This window comes from Kogia breviceps, chromosome 4 (assembly GCF_026419965.1).
Source record: "Kogia breviceps isolate mKogBre1 chromosome 4, mKogBre1 haplotype 1, whole genome shotgun sequence".
Lineage (NCBI taxonomy): Eukaryota > Metazoa > Chordata > Mammalia > Artiodactyla > Physeteridae > Kogia > Kogia breviceps.
This window is the reverse complement of record NC_081313.1, coordinates 25,457,043-25,480,295: the sequence shown is the minus strand read 5'-3', so window position 1 is coordinate 25,480,295 and position 23,253 is coordinate 25,457,043. Positions and strand designations below refer to the sequence as shown.

The 23,253-nt window shown below is 39.9% G+C and overlaps 1 protein-coding gene across 18 annotated transcripts in view; it reads left to right on the top strand.

The window, feature by feature from the left end:
* Positions 1-21,599, top strand: part of DROSHA (drosha ribonuclease III) — a 126,368-nt gene extending 104,769 nt beyond the window's left edge. For all 18 annotated transcript variants that reach the window (XM_059060820.2, XM_067030837.1, XM_059060824.2 and 15 more), the window contains 6 exons: positions 12,650-12,791; positions 14,540-14,622; positions 14,714-14,817; positions 17,244-17,336; positions 18,156-18,202; positions 21,335-21,599. In XM_059060820.2, the coding sequence (XP_058916803.1) occupies positions 12,650-12,791; positions 14,540-14,622; positions 14,714-14,817; positions 17,244-17,336; positions 18,156-18,202; positions 21,335-21,465 (600 nt within the window). In that variant the 3' untranslated portion in view covers positions 21,466-21,599. The remainder of the gene's footprint in view (positions 1-12,649; positions 12,792-14,539; positions 14,623-14,713; positions 14,818-17,243; positions 17,337-18,155; positions 18,203-21,334) is intronic.
* The last annotated feature ends 1,654 nt before the right edge of the window (positions 21,600-23,253 follow it).

Genomic DNA, 23,253 nt, shown 5'->3' with positions numbered 1-23,253 from the left:
GGCTTCATGGATATGTGTGAGCCTTTAAGGATGAGTAGGATTTGGCCACTGGGAGTTAATGGGAAGAAATCTCTATGCAAGGACATGGCACACACTGGGACTACTGAAACACACATAGAGGATCAAAAGCCTAGTTTGGCTGGACTGTGTGGAGTTGAAAGGGACTTAGCGAGACAAGGCTCGATTTATGAACAAAGTGAAATGGTCCCCATTCCTCTCACCTTTGTTTCATTTTACAAAATTTTATTGAGCTTTTTTATTTGCTGGGCATGGTTTTTACCCTGTGAAACCAATCAGTAATAAAACCAGAGTGGAGAACAAAACATATCTGGAAGCCAGTCATGATGATCTCTCCTAGCCCAAGGAAGAACCTTTGAGAAGTCTCCCTAGAATTGGGCATTGAAAAAGCAAATATTTTAGTGGGCAAAGGAAGAGAATACTCACTATAAGATATTTTGTGAGTGCAGACGTTCTTCATTATGCTTGAGGCAAATAAGTCTTTCATACTTTGCATCTCTACAATTTGTATACATGTTCTGCTTTGAATAGAATTGGATCTTATCTCTGCAACTGTGAACCCTGGAAATAGTTTATGTGAGCCACAAATATTGGATTTAGGGAGAATATGGTTATTTGACTATGTTTAGATGTAATTTTTCAGCAGAATTTCTAAGCCCAACAAAATATGGTCCTTTGATTCATTCACTCAGTGAATATTATGTTCCTGCTATGCCCCGTGTACCATTATGTGGGAAATCGGGAGTACTATTATTTTAAATTTAGTTTAAAATGAGCAGTTTGATTACCACTTAAGGTTAACTGCTTTTGGATGGACAAGAAATTCCTCTTGAATTAATATTAAATTCTTAAGAACCTATAAGCATTTACCAGAAAGGAACTGGTTCTTTAGTTATCATGGGAAATGGAGGCCATCTCGCTGCCACTGTTGGTATGAGAGACCTGTGTGACACATCACTGTCATTTTTAATAATATGTTCTACTTTCACCCCGTGCTCTTACAGTAAAGTCCTCAGAATAATAAATCAGAGTCTACTGTTTTACACTAGATGGCCCTCTTCGGTAGCTCACGTCCCACAGCTGCGGTTTTCTCTTTAGAATCAAGAGTGAATAGAAGTTGAAGGAAGAGTGCCAATATGTTTCTTTGTTTATTTTAAACCAATAAACCTTTTTCTTATTAAAATTTAAGTTTACACTAATTAGGAAAGACTGCTGTGTTGAGATAATAGAAAACATACTGGATTCTCAAAATCACAGTTGGCAATTTGTGACATTTTTGTCGGTCCTTGCTATTGCTTCAGGAACTCAGCAGTCTTTTTCTCAGCTTCACAGAGAGCCCTAACTACAGCTTTCCTCGCTTTTTCTGCTAATTTCAAGTTAAATTTTTATCTTTTTTTGTGGGGCGTGGGGAGGTGTTTAAAAAAGTTATTAAGGACAGGTTAGCATTTAGTAAAATGGAGAGCTTTGAAGACTATTCGTGGACAGGTATCCAGAATATGTTCATTGAAGACAGATCCAGAGGAATTCCTAGAACCTTCTATAACCGTTTTCCCATGACCGAAGAGCAAGCATATCTTGCTTAATAATGATGATGCCAGTAATAACAGCGGCTAACGTTTCTGTGTGTTTATTATGTGCCAGTCATTGTACTTAGATTGTGTACTCATTCACTTTAATTCTCATTACATCCCTGTGAAGTAGGTACTACTTGCTCCATGTAATAGATGTGGAAACTGAGCCTCAGAGAGATTTAGTAACTTATACACGGTCACCTAGCCAGGAAGTGGTAGAGCCGTAGTTTGAGCCCAGGCAGCACGGCGCCAAATCTTTTGCTTTTGACCAGTACATCTAACTCAAGGCATTGTTTGCAAAACAGTCTAATAACCATCTCATGCTCAGTTGGGTGCTTAATGTTCATTTTCAAGATTTCTACTAAGAAAAGTTTCTTCTTTGTAAAATAGTAATTTATAGCATCGACATCTGCAGGCTTTCCAACCTCATGTCTCACCCCATTCAAATCCATCCACCAAAATGATCTTTCTATAACCAGAAAGTTACCTTGCCACTGTTCCCATTTGACACCTTTCGGGACTCCTCTTCCCTTATAGGAAAGTACAGACTTCTTCACATCACCTGTAAGACTCTCTCTGCCCAGAGGCTGGGCAGCCTCACCTGTATCAGCTCTTCCCCACCAGGCTCAGATTTCTCCTCCAGTTCCACCCAGGAATCACCTCACTGTGTCATGGCCCCTTGCTTTTTTTTGTTTTGTTTTTTTGGCTGCTTTGGGTCTTCGTTGCTGCGCACGGGCTCTCTCTAGTTGCGGCGAGCGGGGGCTACTCTTCCTTGTGGTGCACCGTCCTCTCACCGCAGTGGCCTCTCGTTGTGGAGCATGGGCTCTAGGTGGGTGGGCTTCAGTAGTTGTGGCACGTGGGCCCAGTAGTTGTGGCTTGTAGGCTCCAGAGCACAGGCTCAGTACTTGTGGCGCGCGGGATCAGTTGCTCCGCGGCATGTGGCATCCTGCTGGACCAGGGCTCGAACCCGTGTCACTTTCATTGGCAGGCGGATTCTTAACCACTGCACCACCAGGGAAGTCCCGGCGCTTTGCTTTAATAGAGCTGCTTCATCATCCTGGAAAACCCCTTCCTACTGTCTTAGTCTATTCAGGCTGCTATAGCAAAATAGCACAGACAGGATGGCTTATGAACAGCAGAAATTTATTGCTCACAGTTCTGGAGATTGAGAATCTGAGATCAGAGTGCCAGCATGGTCAGCTGAGGGCTCTCTTCTGGCTCGCAGACTTCTCATTGTACCTTCACAGGGTGGAAGGAGCTAGAGATCAGTATGGGGCTTCTTTTTTTTTTTTTTTAGCATTTAATAAATTTACTTATTTAATAAAGTTCCTCTTTCTCTTGATAGCTTCTGATTTAGTTGTTTTTTTTTTAAACGTCTTTATTGGAGCATAATTCCTTTACAATAGTGTATTAGTTTCTGCTGTATAATAAAGTGAATAAAATATGCATATACATATATCTCCATATCTCTTCCCTCTAGCTTCTCCCTCCCACCCTCCCTTTCCCACCCCTCTAGGTGGTCAGAAAGCACCAAGCAGATCTCCCTGTGCCTTGCGGCTGCTTCCCACTAGCTATCTATTTTACATTTGGTGGTGTATATATGTCCATGCCACTCTCTCACTTTGTCCTGGCTTACCCTTCCCCATGTCCTCAAGTCCGTTCTCTACATCTGCGTCTTTACTCCTGTCCAGCCCCTAGGTTCTTCAGAACCTTTTCTTTTTAGATTCCATATATGTGTGTTAGCATACGGTATTTGTTTTTCTTTCTGACTTACTTCACTCTGTATGACAGTCTCTGGGTCCATCCACCTCACTGCAAACAACTCAATTTCGTTTCTTTTTATGGCTGAGTAATATTCCATTGTATATGTGTGCCACATCTTCTTTATCCATTCATCTGTCTGTGGACACTTAGGTTGCTTCTGTGTCCTGGCTATTGTAAATAGTGCTGCAATGAACATTGTGGTACATGACTTTTTTTGAATTATGGTTTTCTCAGGGTATATGCCCAGTAGTGGGATTGCTGGGTCATATGGTAGTTCTATTTTTAGTTTTTTAAGGAACCTGCATACTGTTCTCCATAGTGGCTGCATCAATTTACATTCCCACCAACAGTGCAGGAGGGTTCCCTTTTCTCAACACCCTCTCCAGCATTTATTGTTCGTAGATTTTTTGATGATGGCCATTCTGACTGCTGTGAGGTGATATCTCACTGTAGTTTTGATTTGCATTTCTCTGATGATTAGTGATATTGAGCATCCTTTCATGTGTTTGTTGGCAATCTGTATATCATCTTTGGAGAAATGTCTATTTAGGTCTTCTGCCCATTTTTGGATTGGGTTATTTGTGGTTTTGATACTGAGCTGCATGAGCTGCTGGTAAATTTTGGAGATTAATCCTTTGTTACTTGCTTTGTTTGCAAATATTTTCTCCCATTCTGGAGGTTGTCTTTTCATCTTGTTTATGATTTCCTTTGCTGTGCAAAAGCTTTTAAGTTTCATTAGGTCCCAGTTGTTTATTTTTGGTTTTATTTCCATTTTTCTAGGAGATGGGTCAAAAAGAATCTTGCTGTGATTTATGTCATAGAGCGTTCTGCCTATGTTTTCCTCTAAGAGTTTCTTAGTGTCTGGCCTTACATTTAGATCTTTAATCCAGTTTGAGTTTATTTTGTGTATGGTGTTAGGGAGTGTTCTAATTTCATTCTCTTACATGTAGCTGTCCAGTTTTCCCAGCACCACTTATTGAAGAGGCTGTCTTTTCTCCATTGTATATTCTTGCCTCCTTTATCAAAGATAAGGTGACCATATGTGCGTGAGTTTACCTCTGGGCTTTCTATCCTGTCCCATTGATGTATATTTCTGTTTTTGAGCCAGTACCATACTGTCTTGATTACTGTAGCCTTGTAGTATAGTCTGAACTCAGGGAGCCTGATTCCTCCAGCTCCATTTTTCGTTCTCAAGTTTGCTTTGGCTATTCGGGGTCTTTTGTGTTTCCATATAAATTGTGAGATTTTTTTTGTTCTAGTTCTGTGAAAAATGCCATTAGTAGTTTGATAGGGATTGCATTGAATCTGTAGATCACTTTAGGCCATATAGTCATTTTCACAGTGTTGATTCTTCCAATCCAAGAACATAGTATATCTCTCCATCTGTTGTAACATCTTTAATTTCTTTCATCATTGTCTTATAGTTTTCTGCATACAGGTCTTTTGTCTCCTTAGGTAGGTTTATTCCTAGGTATTTTTTTGTTGTTGTTGTAGTGGTAAATGGGAGTGTTTCCTTAATTTCTCTTTCAGACTTTTCATCATTAGTGTGTAGGAATGCAAGAGATTTCTGTGCATTAATTTTGTATCCTGCTACTTTACCAAATTCATTGCTTAGCTCTAGTAGTTTTCTAGTAGCATCTTTAGGACTCTCTATGTATAGTATCATGTCATCTGCAAACAGTGACAGCTTTAATTCTTCTTTTCCAATTTGGATTCCTTTTATTTCTTTTTCTTCTCTGATTGCCGTGGCTAAAACTTCCAAAACTAAGTTGAATAAGAGGGGTGAGGGTGGGAAACCTTGTTTGTTCCTGATCTTAGTGGAGATGGTTTCAGTTTTTCACCATTGAGGACGATGTTGGCTGTGGGTTTGTCATATATGGCCTTTATTATGTTGAGGTAAGTTCCCTCTATGCCTACTTTCTTAAGGTTTTTATCATAAATGGGTGTTGAATTTTGTCAAAAGCTTTCTCTGCATCTATTGAGATGATCATATGGTTTTTATCCTTCAGTTTGTTAATATGGTATATCACGTTAATTGATTTGCGTATGTTGAATCCTTGCATTCCTGGGATAAACCCCACTTAATCATGGTGTATGATCCCTTAATATGCTGTTAGGTTCTGTTTGCTAGTCTTTTGTTGAGGATTTTTGCATCTGTATTCATCAGTGATATTGGCCTGTAGTTTTCTTTCTTTGTAACATCTTTGTCTGGTTTTGGTATCAGGGTGATGGCCTCGTAGAATGAGTTTGGGAGAGTTCCTCCCTCTGCTGTATTTTGGAAGAGTTTGAGAAGGATAGGTGTTAGCTCTTCTCTAAATGTTTGATAGAGTTTGCCTGTGAAGCCATCTGGTCCTGGACTTTTCTTTGTTGGGAGATTTTTAATCGCAGTTTCAATTTCAGTGCTTGTGATTGGTCTGTTTATATTTTCTATTTCTTCCTGGTTCAGTCTCGGCAGCTTGTGCATTTCTAAGAATTTGTCCATTTCTTCCAGGTTGTCCATTTTATTGGCATACAGTTGCTTGTAGTAATCTCTCATGATCCTTTGTATTTCTGCAGTGTCCGTCGTTACTTCTCCGTTTTCATTTCTAATTCTGTTGATTTGAGTCTTCTCCCTTTTTTTCTTGATGAGTCTGGCTAATGATTTATCAATTTAGTTTATCTTCTCACAGAACCAGCTTTTAGTTTTATTGATCTTGGCTATCATTTCCTTCATTTCTTCTTCATTTATTTCTGATCTGCTCTTTATGATTTCTTTCTTTCTGCTAACTTTCGGGGGTTTTGTTCTTCTTTCTCTAATTGCTTTAGGTGTAAGGATAGGTTGGATATTTGAGATGTTGCTTGTTTCTTGAGGTAGGATTATATTGCTATAAACCTCCCTCTTAGAACTGCTCTTGCTGCATCCCATAGGTTTTGGGTTGTCGTGTTTTCATTGTCATTTGTTTCTAGGTATTTTTTGCTTTTCTCTTTGGTTTCTTCAGTGATCTCTTTGTTATTTAATAGTGTATTGTTTAGCCTCCATGTGCTTGTGTTTTTTACAGATTTTTTTCCTGTAATTGATATCTAGTCTCTGAGCGTTGCGGTCAGAAAAGATACTTGTTACGATTTCAGATTTTTTACTTACCAGGACTTGATTTGTGACCCAAGATATGATCGCTCCTGGAGAATGTTCCATGAGCACTTGAGAAGAATGTGTATTCAGTTGTTTTTGGATGGAATGTCCTATAAATATCAATTAAGTCCATCTTGTTTAATGTATCATTTAAAGATTGTGTTTCCTTATTTATTTTCATTTTGGATGATCTGTCCATTGGTGAAAGTGGGGTATTAAAGTCCCCTACTACCACTGTGTTACTGTCAATTTCCCCTTTTATGATTGTTAGCATTTGCCTTATGTATTGAGGTGCTCCTATGTTGGGTGCATAAATATTTATGATTGTTATATCTTCTTCTTGGATTGATCCCTTCATCATTATCCCTCTTTGGCTCTTGTAATTATCTGTATTTTAAAGTCTATTTTGTCTGATATGAGAATTGCTACTCCAGCTTTCTTCTGATTTCCATTTGCATGGAATATCTTTTTCTATCCCCTCACTTTCCGTCTGTATGTGTCCCTAGATCTGAAGTGGGTCTCTTGTAGACAGCATATATATGGGTCTTGATTTTGTATCCATTCAGCCAGTCTGTGTCTTTTGGTGGGAGCATTTAATCCATTTACATTTAAGGTAGTTATTGATATGTATGTTCCTATTATCATTTTCTTTATTGTTTTAAGTTTGTTATTGTAGGTCTTTTCCTTCTGTTGTGTTTCCTGCCTAGAGAAGTTCCTTTAGCATTTGTTGTAAAGCTGGTTTGGTGGTGCTGATTTCTCTTAGCTTTTGCTTGTCTGTAAAGGTTTTAATTTCTCAATCGAATCTGAATGAGTTCCTTGCTGGGTAGAGTAATCTTGGTTGTAGGTTTTTCCCTTTCATCACTTTAAATATGTCTTGCCACTCCCTTCTGGCTTGCAGAGTTTCTGCTGAAAGATAGCTGTTAACCTTATGGGGATTCCCTAGTTTGTTATTTGTTGGTTTTCCCTTGGTGCTTTTAATATTTTTTCTTTGTATTTAATTTTTGATAGTTTGATTATGGCAAACTATTATGGCATGTTCCTCCTTGGGTTCATCGTGTATGGGACTCACTGTGCTTCCTGGACTTGATTGACTATTTCCTTTCCCATATTAAGGAAGTTTTCAACTATAGTCTCCAAATATTTTCTCAGTCCCTTTTTTTTTTCTCTTCTTCTTCTGGGACCCCTGTAATTCAAATGTTGGTGTGTTTAATGTCCCAGAGGTTTCTGAGACTGTCCTCAATGCTTTTCATTCTTTTTTCTTTATTCTGCTCTGCAGTAGTTATTTCCACTCTTTTATCTTCCATGTCGCTTATCCGTTCTTCTGCCTCAGTTATTCTGCTATTGATTCCATCTAGAGAATTTTTAATTTCATTTATTTTGTTGTTCATCATCGTTTTTTTTGCTCTTTAGTTCTTCTAGGTCCTTGTTAAATGTTGTATTTTCTCCATTCTATTTCCAAGATTTTGGACCATCTTTATTATCATTACTCTGAATTCTTTTTCAGGTCGGTTGCCTATTCCTCTTCATTTGTTTGGTCTAGTGGGTTTTTACCTTACTCCTTCATCTGCTGTGTATTTCTCTGTCTTCTCATTTTACTTAACTTACTGTGTCTATAGTCTCCTTTTCACAGGCTGCAGGTTCGTAGTTCCTGTTGTTTCTGGTGTCTGCCCCCAGTGGGTAAGTTTGGTTCGGTGGGCTGTGTAGGCTTCCTGGTGGAGGGGACTGGTGCCTGTGTTCTGGTGGATGAGCCTGGATCTTGTCTTTCTGGTGGGCAGGACCATGTCCGGTGGTGTGTTTTGGGATATCTGTGAACTTATTATGGCTTTAGGCAGCCTCTCTGCTGTGTTCCTGTCTTGCTAGTTGTTTGGCATAAGGTGTCCAGCACTGTAGCTTGCCGGTTGTTGAGTGGAGCTGGGTCTTAGGGTTGAGATGGAGATCTCTGGGAGAGCTTTCGCTGTTTGATATTATGTGGGGCCTGGAGGTCTCTCGTGGGCCAATGTCCTGAACTCGGCTCTCCCACCTCAGAGACTCAGGCCTGACACCCAGTTGGAGCACCAACACCCTGTCAGCCACTCGGCTCAGAAGAAAAGAGAGAAAGAATAAATAAGTAAATAAATAAAGTTACTAAAAGAATTATTAAAAATAAAAAATTAATTTAAAAAAGAAAGAAAGAAGAGAGCAACCAAACCAAAAAACAAATCCACCATTGATAACAAGCACTAAAAACTATACTAAATAACAAAGAAACAAAGGAAAGCCAAAAATGGACATAGGGAACCCTAGGACAAATAGTAAAAGCAAAGCTATACAGACAAAATCACACAAAGAAGCATACACATATACACTCACAGAAAGAAGAAAAGGAAAAAAAATATATATATATATATTTTTTAAAAAAAGGAAGAAAGCAACCAAATCAATAAACAAATCTACCAATGACAGTAAGCTCTAAACACTAAATTAAAATAAACATGAAACCAGACACAAATTAGATGCAGAAAGCCAACCCCAAGCCTACAGTTGCTCCCAAAGTCCACCGCCTCAATTTTGGGAGGATTCATTGTCTATTCAGATATTCCTCAGATGCCGGTACATCAAGTTGATTGTGGAGATTTAATCCGCTGCTCCTGAGGCTGCGGGGAGAGATTTCCCTTTCTCTTCTTTGTTCACACAGCCCCTGGGGTTCAGCTTTGGATTTGGACCTGCCTCTGCGTGTAGGTCACCTGAGGGCGTCTGTTCTTCGCTCAGACAGGATGGGGTTAAAGGAGCCACTAACTTGGGGGCTCTGGCTCACTCAGTCCGGGGGGAGGGAGGGGCACGGAATGCAGGTCGAGCCTGCAGCGGCAGAGTCCAGTGTGATGTTGCACCAGCCTTAGGCGCGCCGTGTGTTCTCCTGTGGAAGCTGTCCCTGGATCACGGGACCCTGGCAGTGTGGGCTGCACAGGCTCCCAGGAGGGGAGGTGTGGATAGTGACCTGTGCTTGCAGACAGGCTTCTTGGTGGCGGCAGTAGCAGCCTTAGTGTTTCCTGCTTGTCTCTGGTGTCTGTGCTGGTAGAGTTCTCTTTTATAAGGGCACTACTCCCATTCATTAGGGCTCCACCCTCATGACCTAATCACCTTCCAGGGGCCCCCACCTCCTAATGCCATCACCTTTAGGGGTTAGGATTTCAACATATGAATTTTGCAGTGACACAAACATTCAGACCGTTGGACCCATTCTTCTCCCACTGGCAGATTCATTCTTTTCAGTTCTGACTCTACATTCATTAGAATCCACCTACATAAAATTTTTTTAAATGTACTTGTCCAGAAATTCTAATCCCTTGGTTCTTGGAAGAGGCCTGAGCACCAGTATGACAGAACTAACTAGTGATTCTGTTATAACAGCCAGGTAGGTCAACAAGCCTCTGAAATGTTTTTACTCAGGGGTCAGGTCCTCCAGGAGGCCTTTTTGAAAAGCTGGGTTGGAGAAGAGTACCTGCATGTGCTGTGGTCTCTGCTGTCACTGCAGCTGTCACAGTGCAGTGCATTGGCCACTTTGTGTATGGCTTTCTTCAGAGATTAGTGACTCTCAGAGGGCAGCCACGGGATGTTGACCGTCTCAGTATCTTCAGCCAACAGCCCAGGGTCTGATACAGCATCAGCCTCCACAGCTGTTGCACTGAACTGCTATAACTTTAGGTGGTTTTTTGCCTTGTGATCCCCTCTTGATCTCACTCGTTGGCAAACAGCATGATTTATTCTGAAACAGGGTTCAGCAAAGGCCAAGGATGGAGGTTGTCATTTAAAGAACTGCCATTCAGACTTTGTTGTTTAAGAGCAAGGTCTTACCTCTTTTCAACTCATCTTCTAAATTTAAACTGACTCTAAAAATATGGATGATTTACATCTTCCTTCTCCCCCACTGACTTGGTTCAGGCTCCAAGTTCTGGCAAGAACTGAAAGATCTCACTTTCTGCTGGCCATTCTGCTGGTGCTTTAAGACCCATCGGGGCATATCTTAAATAAAATTGGTAGCGTTTCTGTTTACATCCTCACTGCTTTCCTCCTTCCCTGTCAGATAGCATTACTGCTCAGCCCCGAATGAGGAGCCCTGAGGCTGGAAGGCGGCAGCTGGGGCCCCATAACCAGTGACGTATTTTGGTTTGTGTGAGCTCATATGTACATCAGGCATGCCGTGATTCTAAGGCATGAAATCTCCATACATGCAGCCCAAGTTAGAGTTTTTTTCTCCTCTCACCAAAAGCATATACTGAGAGAGAAGCTACTTCACGCAGCATAGCAGTATTCTCAAAATAGCCCTCCTGTTCCCCCATGGCCTGTACTTTGTGAACCTCCCCCTCCCCCATTATAAATCCAGACTGAAAAAGATGTCTCCCTTCCAGCTTCCAGCTCAGTCATTCTGTAATTACAAGATATTAGACCGGTGGGCTCCCTAATGGTTGCGTTTTTGTTTTGTTTTGTTTATTTTGGCTGCGCCGCGTGGCTTGCAGCATCTTAGTTCCCCGACCAGGGATTGAACCTGGGCCGCAGCAGTGAAAAGTGCCGAGTCTTAACTGCTGGACCACCAGGGAATTCTCTGGTTTTGTCTTCTTTTTAACGTTATATGCTAGGCCTTTTTAATTTTGAGCTTCTCTGTGGATATTAATTTTAATGAAAACACTGTATTGAAGAAAAGATTGAGTTTAGGGGGCAATCGGAGGAGGAAAGGAGCAGAGACCAGCAAAGAATAATAGTCTAACTCAACAGCAAGCATGGCATGTGAAGATCAAGTTGTATTTCTGCTTCATGAATCATTGGCAGACAAATTAAGAGCATATTGTTTCTTATTTATCTATTGTCAAGGATGCAGTCTCAGGCATTGAGGATAAATCTTGATTTTCATAAGCTCAGTTGACACTGTGGAGCCACAGAGCATAAAACTTCATCTAATAAACAAAGTGCGATGTGGAACGGCAGGGGATATAATACCAGCATAACTTGCAGCTGCTTCCTGTTCCTTGGCCCTGGTGTCAGGGTTATTCCTTAGCAGGAAGGAATTGTACTAGACCAAGGGTTTGTTTTATCTGTTGTAAGAAAAAGTTCTAGTTTTAGGTACATTATTCCCCCAAATCTTAGAGAGTGGGGATAATTACTTTCAGCTTTTGTTTGGTGAGTTCTCATCTTTGTATCTACCCACTTTCTCCAGCCTCCCTCCCCACCTTCCTTTAGTGAGTGATCAGTGACTGTTAAATTCCTAAGCCGTGCTTGTTTTATGGGCACCTCTACAATAGACTGGTTGTACAATTTTCATGCACTGTTTAATGTTACTACTTGGATAGTCCTTAGAGGACTGCTAGCTGACTGAAATTCCTAGTAGAAATTTGTGTTTGGAATTCCTGAAGTTGCAATACGGAAATTATATTTTAATTTGATTAAAAATAAAGGGTCTCAGCTTGAAAAACTATGAGTCAGGATATATAGTATATATAATCTTTATATATATATAAATCTGATATATATACAATATAAATCTTTAAAGAACGAAAGTAAAATGTAAATAAATAATTTCAATATTTTAAATAATACTAAAGCGTCACTTCCCCAAATCCTATGATATCAAAATTAGCATCAGTGCCATAAAATGTGAAGCATTTTTAAAAAATGCTCCTTTAAAACTAACGTACAGTGACAGAAAGTAGGTCACGCTTGCCTGGTGTTAGATGGATTGGATTGATTGATCGCCAAGGGGCCAGGGAACTTGTTTGGGGTAACAGAAATGTAGAAGCTTGTCAAAACTCATTTAACTATACTTAAAATGGGTGAATTTTATTGTATGCAAATTATACTTCAATAAGTTGATTTTTTAAAGTTTTAATGCTCCTTGGTTTAGTAACATTAAACTTAATGGAATCTTTGACCCTTAGTATAGTATAGCCTCTCCCCCAACACTGCTCACTGCTACTAAACAACTAAATGAACTATTTAAATGTCAGTTAGGTAAAATCCAAGAGCAGTGTAAGTTATTAAGGAGAAACTAGAAGCATGTGGAATTTGTCACTGTTGCCTGGGGGTGGTGGTTGAGAACTTAAGCCATTGCTTGCCTAGGTGTCCCTGTGGTCTAGGCTGGGTGGGCCCAACACAGGAGCAAGCGAGAGACCAAAAAAGTGAAATGGTTTCTAAATGTACCTCAATTCCTTTTGGCCAGCTGTTGCGAAGCTCTTTGGTGAATAACAGAACTCAAGCCAAGGTAGCAGAGGAATTGGGCATGCAGGAATATGCCATCACCAACGACAAGACCAAGAGGCCTGTGGCTCTTAGGACCAAGACCTTGGCCGACCTTTTGGAATGTGAGTCCTAGGGAATAAAGCTTTTCTCTTAACCTGCAGATTCAAGTTTAAATCAATGGACCAAACTTATGCTGCTTCTCATTATTATTATGTTCTGATTAAAGAAACCTCTTCTCTATTTTAATTTTTATTTATGCTTCTCTCCAAAGCTTGTTTGAAGGAGAAAAATTTGGAATTAAGACTTGTGAATAATGAGCAGTGGAGGCTAACACAACATTGTAAAGCAACCATACTCCAATAAATTTTTTTTTTTTAAAAGACTTGTGGATAATGAATTTATGTTCAGTCTGTGTTCACTAGTGCTCCCCTCTCCTCACCCTATGCCCCTCCATCCTAATGCCCAGCCATCACATCTCTTTGTATGAAACAGTAACAGAATGTGAAGATTGGAAATAGTGAATCATAGCTGTTTTTGCCACCCAGCAGCCTTTAGATAGGGGCCTAGAAGAAAGAAGGTAATTTATTCACTAAATACTAAAACTATTATCTATTGTTGTGAATGAACTCAAAGCTCTATGGATAATGTTGTCATCTTCTGCAGTTTCTGATATGGTCTCGTAGCATTATAAGTAATCCTATTATAGCTAACTAAAGGATTATACACACAATTTTATTGTTTCTGATACTACTGTAAAATAAATGGGCCATTCACTGGGCCTTGGAACCTTTTTTTTTTTTTTTTAATGTTTTGGTATTTTTGGCAATTGGAATTATATACAGGTATTAAAGTCTACCGTGCAAGATCAGCTGATTTACAAAGTGCAAAGGCAATCTGACTAAGGAGCTTAAAATAACTTCTTTTTCACTTAAAGAAAAATAACTTAATATTAGAATTAGAAAAAATGTAAGTTGAGTGATCATCAGTCTCACTGGCTTTTTTTAGCTCAACAAAAGCTATTTTTTTTTTTTTTTTTTGCCATACGTGGGCTTCTCACTGTTGTGGCCTCTCCCGTTGGGGAGCGCAGGCTCCGGATGCGCTGGCTCAGCGGCCATGGCTCACAAGCCCAGCCGCTCCGTGGCATGTGGGATCTTCCCAGACCGGGGCACGAACCCGTGTCCCCTGCATCGGCAGGCGGATTCTCAACCACTGCGCCACCAGGGAAGCCCAACAAAAGCTATTTTTATTCCTTCTTTTAAAAACTCGCCATTTGTGCGGTGAAGATACCTTTTAATGAAGCTGTCTTTGGGGTCACCGTTTTTTAATGCAAATTTGGTTACATTGTTTTATTGTCATTAAGCCCAGTATTAATTTTTTCTCTGTTTCGGCAGATTGAATCTATAAATTGTCCCATATCTGTTCATGAAAGGTAACACAAACCCTTGTAAATGGGTGACCTCCTCAAGATTGGTGTTGAGAATAGCAGGCCCCGAGGATGTGCTCATTCTGGCACCGTATCTGATCTTCAAGTTTTATTTTGATTTATTTGATGTTAACATGGTTGTGTTCCCTGATGTCATTCTCTCCCTGCCATACAGCAGCATTTTGTGTATCGTTTTAACTGATTATTCATTTATCCCTTAGTCAAACGTAATTTGGTCTTTGTGGTTTTGCATCTTAATCACACATCTCTATTGCTGCTTCTAATATTAATGATAAAGAGTAGTTCTTGTCTGAAGAAAGATGAAACGGTATTGCTAAAAAAATAAAGAGGGCTTGGAAGTTAACGTTTCTTAAAAGTCTAGGACTCGTACTCTTTCTTGTAAATGGCAGTGCATTGTGGCTTATGTTTACGTATTCTCTTTTTCAGCATTTATTGCAGCTCTGTACATTGATAAGGATTTGGAATATGTTCATACTTTCATGAATGTTTGTTTCTTTCCACGATTAAAAGTAAGCGCCTATAAAATTTAAATTGGTTGTATGCTCTATGCTTGGTGATTCTAGAACCCCTTACTAAATACTTTTTGGGGACTTGTTGCAGGAGTTCATTTTGAATCAGGATTGGAATGACCCCAAATCCCAGCTTCAGCAGTGTTGCTTGACACTTAGGACAGAAGGAAAAGAGCCAGACATTCCTCTGTACAAGTGAGTACCTGCTGCCCAGAGGCTGTTGGATCCAGGAAGCTTAGAGTAATGCTCCACGTGCCTGGAGGAAAAACTAATCACTGTGGGGTAATGGCCACAAGAGTCCTGCATGGAGACGTCTTGACTCTGACTGGGCCTAACACTCGAACTCTTTGGGCCTCTCAGTCTTTGAGCTCTAAATAAGTGGGTCACATTCGATTATCTGTGCTTTCTCCCATCTCTAAAATGCTTGGGGAACTGCCTGCCCCCTGGGAGAAAGACATGCTCAGATAATTTTTCTGATCAAGGTCAGAAAATTTTAGGTTAAATTGTTTCATGTACATTCTTAACAGTTGTCTTCTTATTTCTTATAACCCCTGCTGCCTACACATCTAGATGAGATGGTGTGTGCTTGTTTGTTTGTAACAGTACTTGGGTGTCTCTCTCCACTCTCTTTGAAGCCCTGCTGGCCTCCGTCCCGGTTGCCTGATAGGCAGTCACTGTAAGAAGCAGGGCAGTTCTTCACCGCTGCCATGTTATTCAGATATTTGGAACTTTTCTTTTCAGAATGTGTACTAAAAGCTGCCGTGTACATTTGAATATCGTTAGTGACACATCTTTATCCTTTGAGTAGTAGCCAAAAGTCATTCAAAGGAAACGCAGGTCACTACCCACGTAACACCAGTTTTGATGAAAACAGGAGGTTTGACTCTGAAGTAGAGTAATTATCATGAAACACTCAGAAGGTGGTTTCAGAGGGTGGTCTCAGAAGGTGGTCTTAGAAGGCGGTTTCAAAGAGGAATTATAAAAGGGAGGGATTATCAAAATAAGTGGGTTGCCTCCCGAGGTATGGTCTGGATATGTGTTTTTAAGGATGTTTAAGTATCTAGTTTTAGTACTGGTTTACCCCCGTCTCTGTACACACATGGGTGCAAGTACACACAGTTGTGTGAATGTTTCATATGGAATAGAAGACCCTTCCTGTGGACTTTCTCAAACTTCACAGTACTCAAGGGAAAACACCAGAGTGGCAGCCAGGAATTTAAATCCTGTTTTATGTTTTTATTTAATAGTCACAACACGTTATAGGCTTTTTCACTAAAAGAAAAACTGAGGCCAAGAGAAGGTTGAGTCACCCCACAGCAGGCTGCTGTATTGTCCCAAGAAGCTGTCACTGCTAAACAGTGATTCCTTTATTTATTGGGGAAAAAAACCAAATGTTTAGAAATAGCACTTTAACATGTGTCTAATAAGCATAATGAACATCCAAACTGTATTACATGAAAGGCTCAAAAGTATTTCCTCATCAAAGTGATAATTAAAGCTCAATAAATAACATGCGGGTGATAAACTTCTCATAGCGCCAGCATGATTACTATAATAAGCACTACTTTTAAGAAGCCATCCGTGTACTTTCATCCTAGTGAGTATACACACACAAAGGAAATGACTGCTCCCTTCTCGTATATCCCCCAAATGAAAGTATGCCATGAGCTTGTTCTTTTTTATCAAGATGATGGGGTGGTTTTACATAGTTTTTTCAAGATTACTGTGTTCATTCCATTATCTTTTTTTCTTTTTTTTTTTTTTTTGTGGGCCTCTCACTGTTGTGGCCTCTCCCGTTGCGGAGCACAGGCTCCGGACGCGCAGGCCTAGCAGCCATGGCTCACGGACTTAGTTGCTTCGCGGCATGTGGGACCTTCCCGGACGGGGGCACGAACCCGTGTCTCCTGCATCAGCAGGCGGATTCTCAACCACTGCGCCACCAGGGAAGCCCTCATTCCATTATCTTTGTTGGCTGCATTTAGTTTCCCTTTTCCGTGAAGTTATCGGTTTTACCACATTTGAAATCTGCACCTTGGCATTAAAATCCAGAGTACCTGGAGCTTTGTTTTTTGGCAATTGTCTTGTGTCCTCCACATCATAGCGTACCTTTGAAATGATCTCTGATGTTTCAGAAATTAAATATATTTTTCTGATCTTGTAGATAAGATACCAGACATTAGAAAGAATCCATAAAGGATGTGAAGCCATTCAGCTCTGGCTTGAGGTGTCTTACCCAAATATTTATGATTTTTCGCTGTGATTAGCACTGAAAAACAGTGAACAGGCTAACTTCTCACTGACAGAAGTTTGTTAATTTTATGATACTTGGAAATTGTTAAAAAATATTTTACCCTTCGTTGTTCACCTTCAGATACTGTTTATAATGCTTTGGGGGGAATATGTATATGTAAAAATCCACTGTAGAATTTTAAAAATTTCCTACTTCAAAGCTCTCCATATTTGTCACGTTAGCAAATCAAAACCTTACTCCTTTAATTTTCCTGTTAATTTTACCTTCCTCTCTCTAAACAATAAGTCACATGGTTTTTCTTGGAGTTATATATTAGCAATAACAATTAAGTAACACTTTACATGATTAGTGTTTTTCCTTTTCCTTCCAGGACTCTGCAGACAGTGGGGCCATCCCATGCGAGGACCTATACCGTGGCTGTCTACTTCAAGGGAGAAAGAATCGGCTGTGGGAAAGGCCCAAGGTATGAGAAGAAGATACTTTAAAGATACTTTAAATTTCTTCACATGAACATCCTGTGTGTCTGGCAGGTGCCTGCCAGTATTTCCAAACTCTGCAGCCTGTCTTTTTAAACTCAGAGTATAGAGTATTCGAGGGTAATAGCAAAGTGAATCCCAAGGCTTAATGTCCCCACCAAGCTCAGCCCCAAACTTGAGAATCGGCCTTCAGCAGTGGGAATGCCATCGCGTAAAGGGCTTTGGCTACCTTGAGGAAAGCACATTACCTGGTGCACAGGTAAGGTCTGTCCAGTTTACACTGCTGCAAGCATTTCATAAAACATGTCATGCATGACACAGCCATTAGACACTTGATCTCTTGTTACTACTCACTTGAGCTTTGTAGAAAATGCTCACATCTTCAGGTAAAAAGAATTTTGTATGTTATCGCCTTTCTTTGAACCTTCCAATTTATATCTTAAACTGAGAAATGATTTGAAGTCTGTCTACACGTGTATTTTTTTACTCTTTGCTTCTTAAACTTCACACTGAAGATGTTCAAATTTAAGTAAGAAATGCTCCAGACCTAATACAGATGGAAGGCATTTTCTTGCAGTGTTGAAGGTGTGGAGTGAATAACTTAACAGCCTTTGTGCAAATAAATGACATTTCTGCATGCCCTTGTGTGTATTCCTATCTGTGCAATTCAGTATGTGACAGTAGAAGTAATCAGATAAAATTTTATGAACCAAACATGAAAATCAGCCTGAATAATTTGGAGCCATGCTTTGTGTTTTTGAAAAAGAAACCTTTAAAATGTACCTTGTCTTTATTTTATTTAATAGTATTCAGCAAGCAGAAATGGGAGCAGCAATGGATGCACTTGAAAAATGTAAGCCTATCTCTTTTTCTATAATTATATGTTCATAATGTAATGAGTATTTTATGGAAAGAAAATGGGGAAGTAGAAAAATGGTAAGTACTGGTAAAATGTGATCTTTTCTTCATAATTATTCTCTAGACAGAGTGTAGTAGAATGTAAGATGTGTATAAAATGGGCTTATAATTTTTTTTAAAAAGTATTCCCAAATGCTTGTTGATTTTCATTTTCCTGTTTTGTATAGAGTTCCACTCTCAGCACAGGTAACCCATGTGAGTGACTTAGTATATTTCATTCTACCTATTTCTCTATACTTCTGAAATCTTAAACCTGTGATGGTTTTTTTCTTTTTAGTTTTTGGCCATTGTTTTCTTAAGACAGGATATTTATGTACTTCTCTGCATCTTTCTTTTCTTGCTAAATAATACATCACGGGCAGCCCTGCAGGTCATAGTGGCTCCAATTCATTCTTTCTTAATGGCTGCATAATATTTCATGCTGTATCTTATTCAGCTTTACAAATTTTTGGTGGACACTGTTTCTGTCTTTGTATCATTGTTGATAATAAAAGTCTCTGTATTGCTGCTTTTAGTTCTAAGGGTTGGATTCCCAAGAGTGGGATGGCTGGGTTGAAGAAACTTCAATTATATATAATTGACCCTATAGGGAACTGCAGAGTCTTTTGTAAAATTGAAGGCTTAAGTGCAAGGAAGTTTCCTTCTGAGGTATATCGTGCCGCTCAGCAGAACCTGTCGGTAAAACCTGACAGTGCAGTTCCCTCGTGCTTCAAATGCCCGCTCAGTGTGGGCGAGAGCAAAGTGCGGGAAGCTAACGGTAAAGAGGCCCCGGATGCTCAGCCTGGGAGAGATTCCAGGAAAGGCAGGAGGGCCGGGAGCCAAGTGGTAATTGGCAGATAATAGCTTGTGGGTGGGGACAGGGGGAGGAGTCCTGGGGGCATAAGCTGGTGTTACCAAGGTCCCAGGTCCGTGGAATCTTCACTGAGAGTTTTGCTGACTCTGTTGTGGATCTTCTTATATGTGTATAATCACATATTGAAATAAAAATGAGACTCCATATTCCAGCTATAGGGTTGTTAAAGATGATCTTTTGAGTTTTTGGTTTGTTTGCTTTCAACCATAAAACATACTGGAGAGATGGCTGATTCTGAGACTGGCCTCCACATACATACTGGTGGAAGGGAATTGTTTGAACTGCTGGAAAACAGTTTGACTGTCTGTATCAGGTCCTTAAAAGAGGTTAATACCCTTTGATCTAGAGATTTCATTTCTAGGAGTCAAACCTAAGAAAATAATTGAGCTATGTGCTAAAGTTCACCTACCATGATAAATGTGACAGCTTGGTTTATAATAGCCAAAAAAATCAACCAATCAAACTGCATGTTTGAAAGCAGGGAAATATTTAAATAAATTATCCCAGAGATTGACAAACATTTTCTATAAAGGACCAGATAGTAAGTACTCTGTCACAATTATGCACCTCTGCCACTGTAGCCCATAGGCTCGGGTGTCTGTGTTCCAATAAAATCTTATTTACCAAAACAAGTAGAGGGCTGTATTTGGCCTGTGGGCAGTAGTTTACCAACCCAAGTGTACCCATCAAAATGTGCCTATAACTATACTCTCCCAATGTAAGGATGGCTGGGGGGAATGATTTTAAGTGTTCATGTGTCTGTGTAGTATGTGTGCACATTTACATTGTGTGTGTGTGTGGAGTATAACTTTACTTCATAGGAAAAGGGCTTATTATAAGGATATATTCTAAAAGCTTATCTGAGTGGCTAGATCTGAGTGGTGGAATTAAGTACTCTTAATACTTGAAACCTGTGTTTTATACAATACATAAGGAATCAAATTAATATCGTTTCGAGAATAGGATTTTATTGCAGTTTTATTTCTAAAATATGCCATTATGCTCCTCTTTTGTTTAAAGTCAATCACTGACTCTTAGGTCTTAGGTGATTCACCACCTGCCTTTCAGATCCTTTTCCTACCACCCTCCCTGTTCATTCTCCCACCGGGGGTGAAAAATGGGACACTGTGCTGAAAGGAAGGGGGGTTAGGAATATACCATATATTTATGTCCACGTTTATTATGCTTCAGCCTTAACAAAATCAAACTTTCCTCCAAACATGCCGTGCTGATTCTTCCTATTTTTAAATATGAAGTAGTACCTCTTGTGTTTAACAGACCCGTACCCGGATAGGGAGAATGGTGTCCTTCTCCTCTGTTGCCAGATAACTTGTGTTGCTCTCATTCGTGCATGCATCCCTTTGTGATATTTGTTGCTGAAGTGTGTAAGTGTTTGTTGACTAAGTGTGTAAAATGACTTTTTCTTGTTCCATATTTGATTTCTCACTCCATTGCTGCACTCATTATATACCACAAATAACAACTGAATTGTAAAATGTTTACATCTTATTCAAGATTTCCACTGTGTCAACACTCTTGAGTGGGGTCAGATATCAAACTAAATGTAGGTTAAACGGTGCTATTGAGTGACATGTTTCCTTTCACCAAATGAAAGTGCTCTACTTGAGTTGCTGTTGCCCATATAGCTTTTAGCTTCTCATGATAAACTTCACAAATTGAATTATCAGAAATAATGACTTAGGATGTGGCCTCCTTTTTGTCCATCTGATCTTTTTACTCTTTTCAGAAACTTTAATTGTTGGTAAATAATGGTGTGATGATATCATTATTTGTTTGAAGTTTTTGGTTTAAGCTTTGTAAAAATATACAACTCCCTTTTGCTATAGCCTTTAATCTCTCCCTGAACATCACTTGCTGCTAGGAGAACTGTGTTAAAACACCTAACTGGAAACATTCTGAAGCCACATGTCTATGTTTTAACATACCTGTGTATTTCGGTGCCTTTTATGCTCGAGTTCACATCATATATTGAAATCCAGAATCGAGTGCTGATCCAGACTTCCACTGTGTTACCGAATGATAAAAGAATAAGAGAAGAAAGCAAGCAATTTTTTTTTCCCTTGCCTTACGAAATACAACTATATAGATTTCCATGGATACATGTTTGTTCGTATGTGTGTATGTTTAGTTTGCATCATTCTGTGCACTGGTGGCTCTCCTTTATTAAGTGGAAAATATATCTCCTCGTGTCAGATAACTTTCCCCAGATGGCCCATCAGAAGCGGTTCATTGAACGGAAATACAGACAAGAGTTAAAAGAAATGAGGTGGGAAAGAGAGCATCAAGAGAAAGAGCCAGATGAGACTGAAGACATAAAGAAATAAAGGAGAGCACGAAAGTGGTGGTGTATTTACTTGCTTAATAACTTGTGACTGTTGCCGGTTGAGACCTAGCCTAGTTTTGCTGGAGACGATTATGAATAAAGTGTGCCCACTGAAATAAAACACAGTCAATTCACTCTTGTTGTTTTACTGATCTCATATTCAGTTTTTAGCTGGATAGTCTTTATTACAAAGTATTTTGATTTCTCTTCTATTTAATGGAAAACTTCACTTGGGTAAATGTGCGTATTCCCTATTATTTTGCTCTTTAAATAGTAAAATTTGAAACGTATATTCTATGTGGAATAGATCCTGATTTTTCTATCTTTCTGAGATTGTGACTCCAGACTTTTAGCTGAGAAGCAAAAAATTCACTTTACCAGATATTTGGGCTGTGCTCTATAAACATCTGTACCGTTTGAAATCTCTGGATTATTCACTCGATCTTTCAGCTTTCATCTGGGTGTTTATCCTGGTCTCAGCTGCAGATATCGTGCTTATCCTCGCTAACTGGTGAATGCTGTGTCGAAGGTATCTCTGTAACACTTAACTGGCTGATGGTGGGGTGCGGTGGGGAAAGACTGATACTTGAGTCACACATATTCCTTGAGTCACTAGAATAGGGGGGAAATCGTGATTCCAAAGCCGGAGGACGCTTTAAGCCAGGTGCTCTTACCCTGGGGTCAGTGGACCCTTTAGAAGTTTATAAACAGACTTCAGGAAAGTCTCAGAATATCTTGAAATTGTACTGGATTTGGGAAGGTGGCGGGGAGCAGGAAGAGGGGGGTTCATAGCTTCCATCAACTCACAGTGGTTCCGGTAATAAAGGGCTAACATTGCATTAAAAGACGTAACATCTTTTTAATGTTATTTTAAACTGAACCTCACTGGTTTATTATTAATAAAGACAAAACTTCTTTTTTAAAACAAATGTGTTTTTATTCATTAACAGCTATTGAGTGAGTGCCTACTATGCGTCAGGCATTGTTCTAGTCTCTGAGGCTATAGCAGTGAACAAAATAAAGTTCCCTGCCCTTGGGGGAGCTCGTGTGCTAGTGAAGGAATACACACAACGACAGGACATAAAACAGAGGTCACAGGGTGATGTAGATGATGGCCAAAGTAGAGTAGGAGCTGAGATGGGTGCAGTTTTCAGTCAGGTGGTTGGGGAAGCTCCCCAAAAGGGTATCATTTGAGTTAAGAAGGGAAGGAGGAGGTCTTCCCTGGTGGCGCAGTGGTTGAGAGTCCGCCTGCCGATGCAGGGGATGCGGGTTCGTGCCCCGGTCCGGGAGGATCTCACATGCCGCGGAGCAGCTGGGCCCGTGAGCCATGGCCGCTGAGCCTGCGCGTCAGGAGCCTGTGCTCCGCAACAGGAGAGGCCCGCGTACCGCAAAAAAAAAAAAGGGAAGGAGGAGAGGGAGCCATTCAGGTTATCTGGAGAGTTTCTTTTTCTATAACTATTAAATGTTACATATGTTTTGTTGAAAATTTGGAGAATGTGTTAGTTTTATTAGCAGGAGAAAGAAACAAATGTTACTTTGGAAATATTGTGGAGAAAGTAGAAAGCATAAGCAGAAAAAAAAATCACCTATGATTCTATCACCCGGAGATTTTTATATTGTTAGACCTTCTGTGTATACACACACGTATGCACATGTGCTCAAGTGCACCTTCACAATCGGGTACTCTCTATATGATTTCCGTATCCTTTCTTTTTTATTAACTAATAAATCATCTCTCAGTGTTGAATCCACATATACATTGATGGCTGCGTATTAATGCGTATTTTGT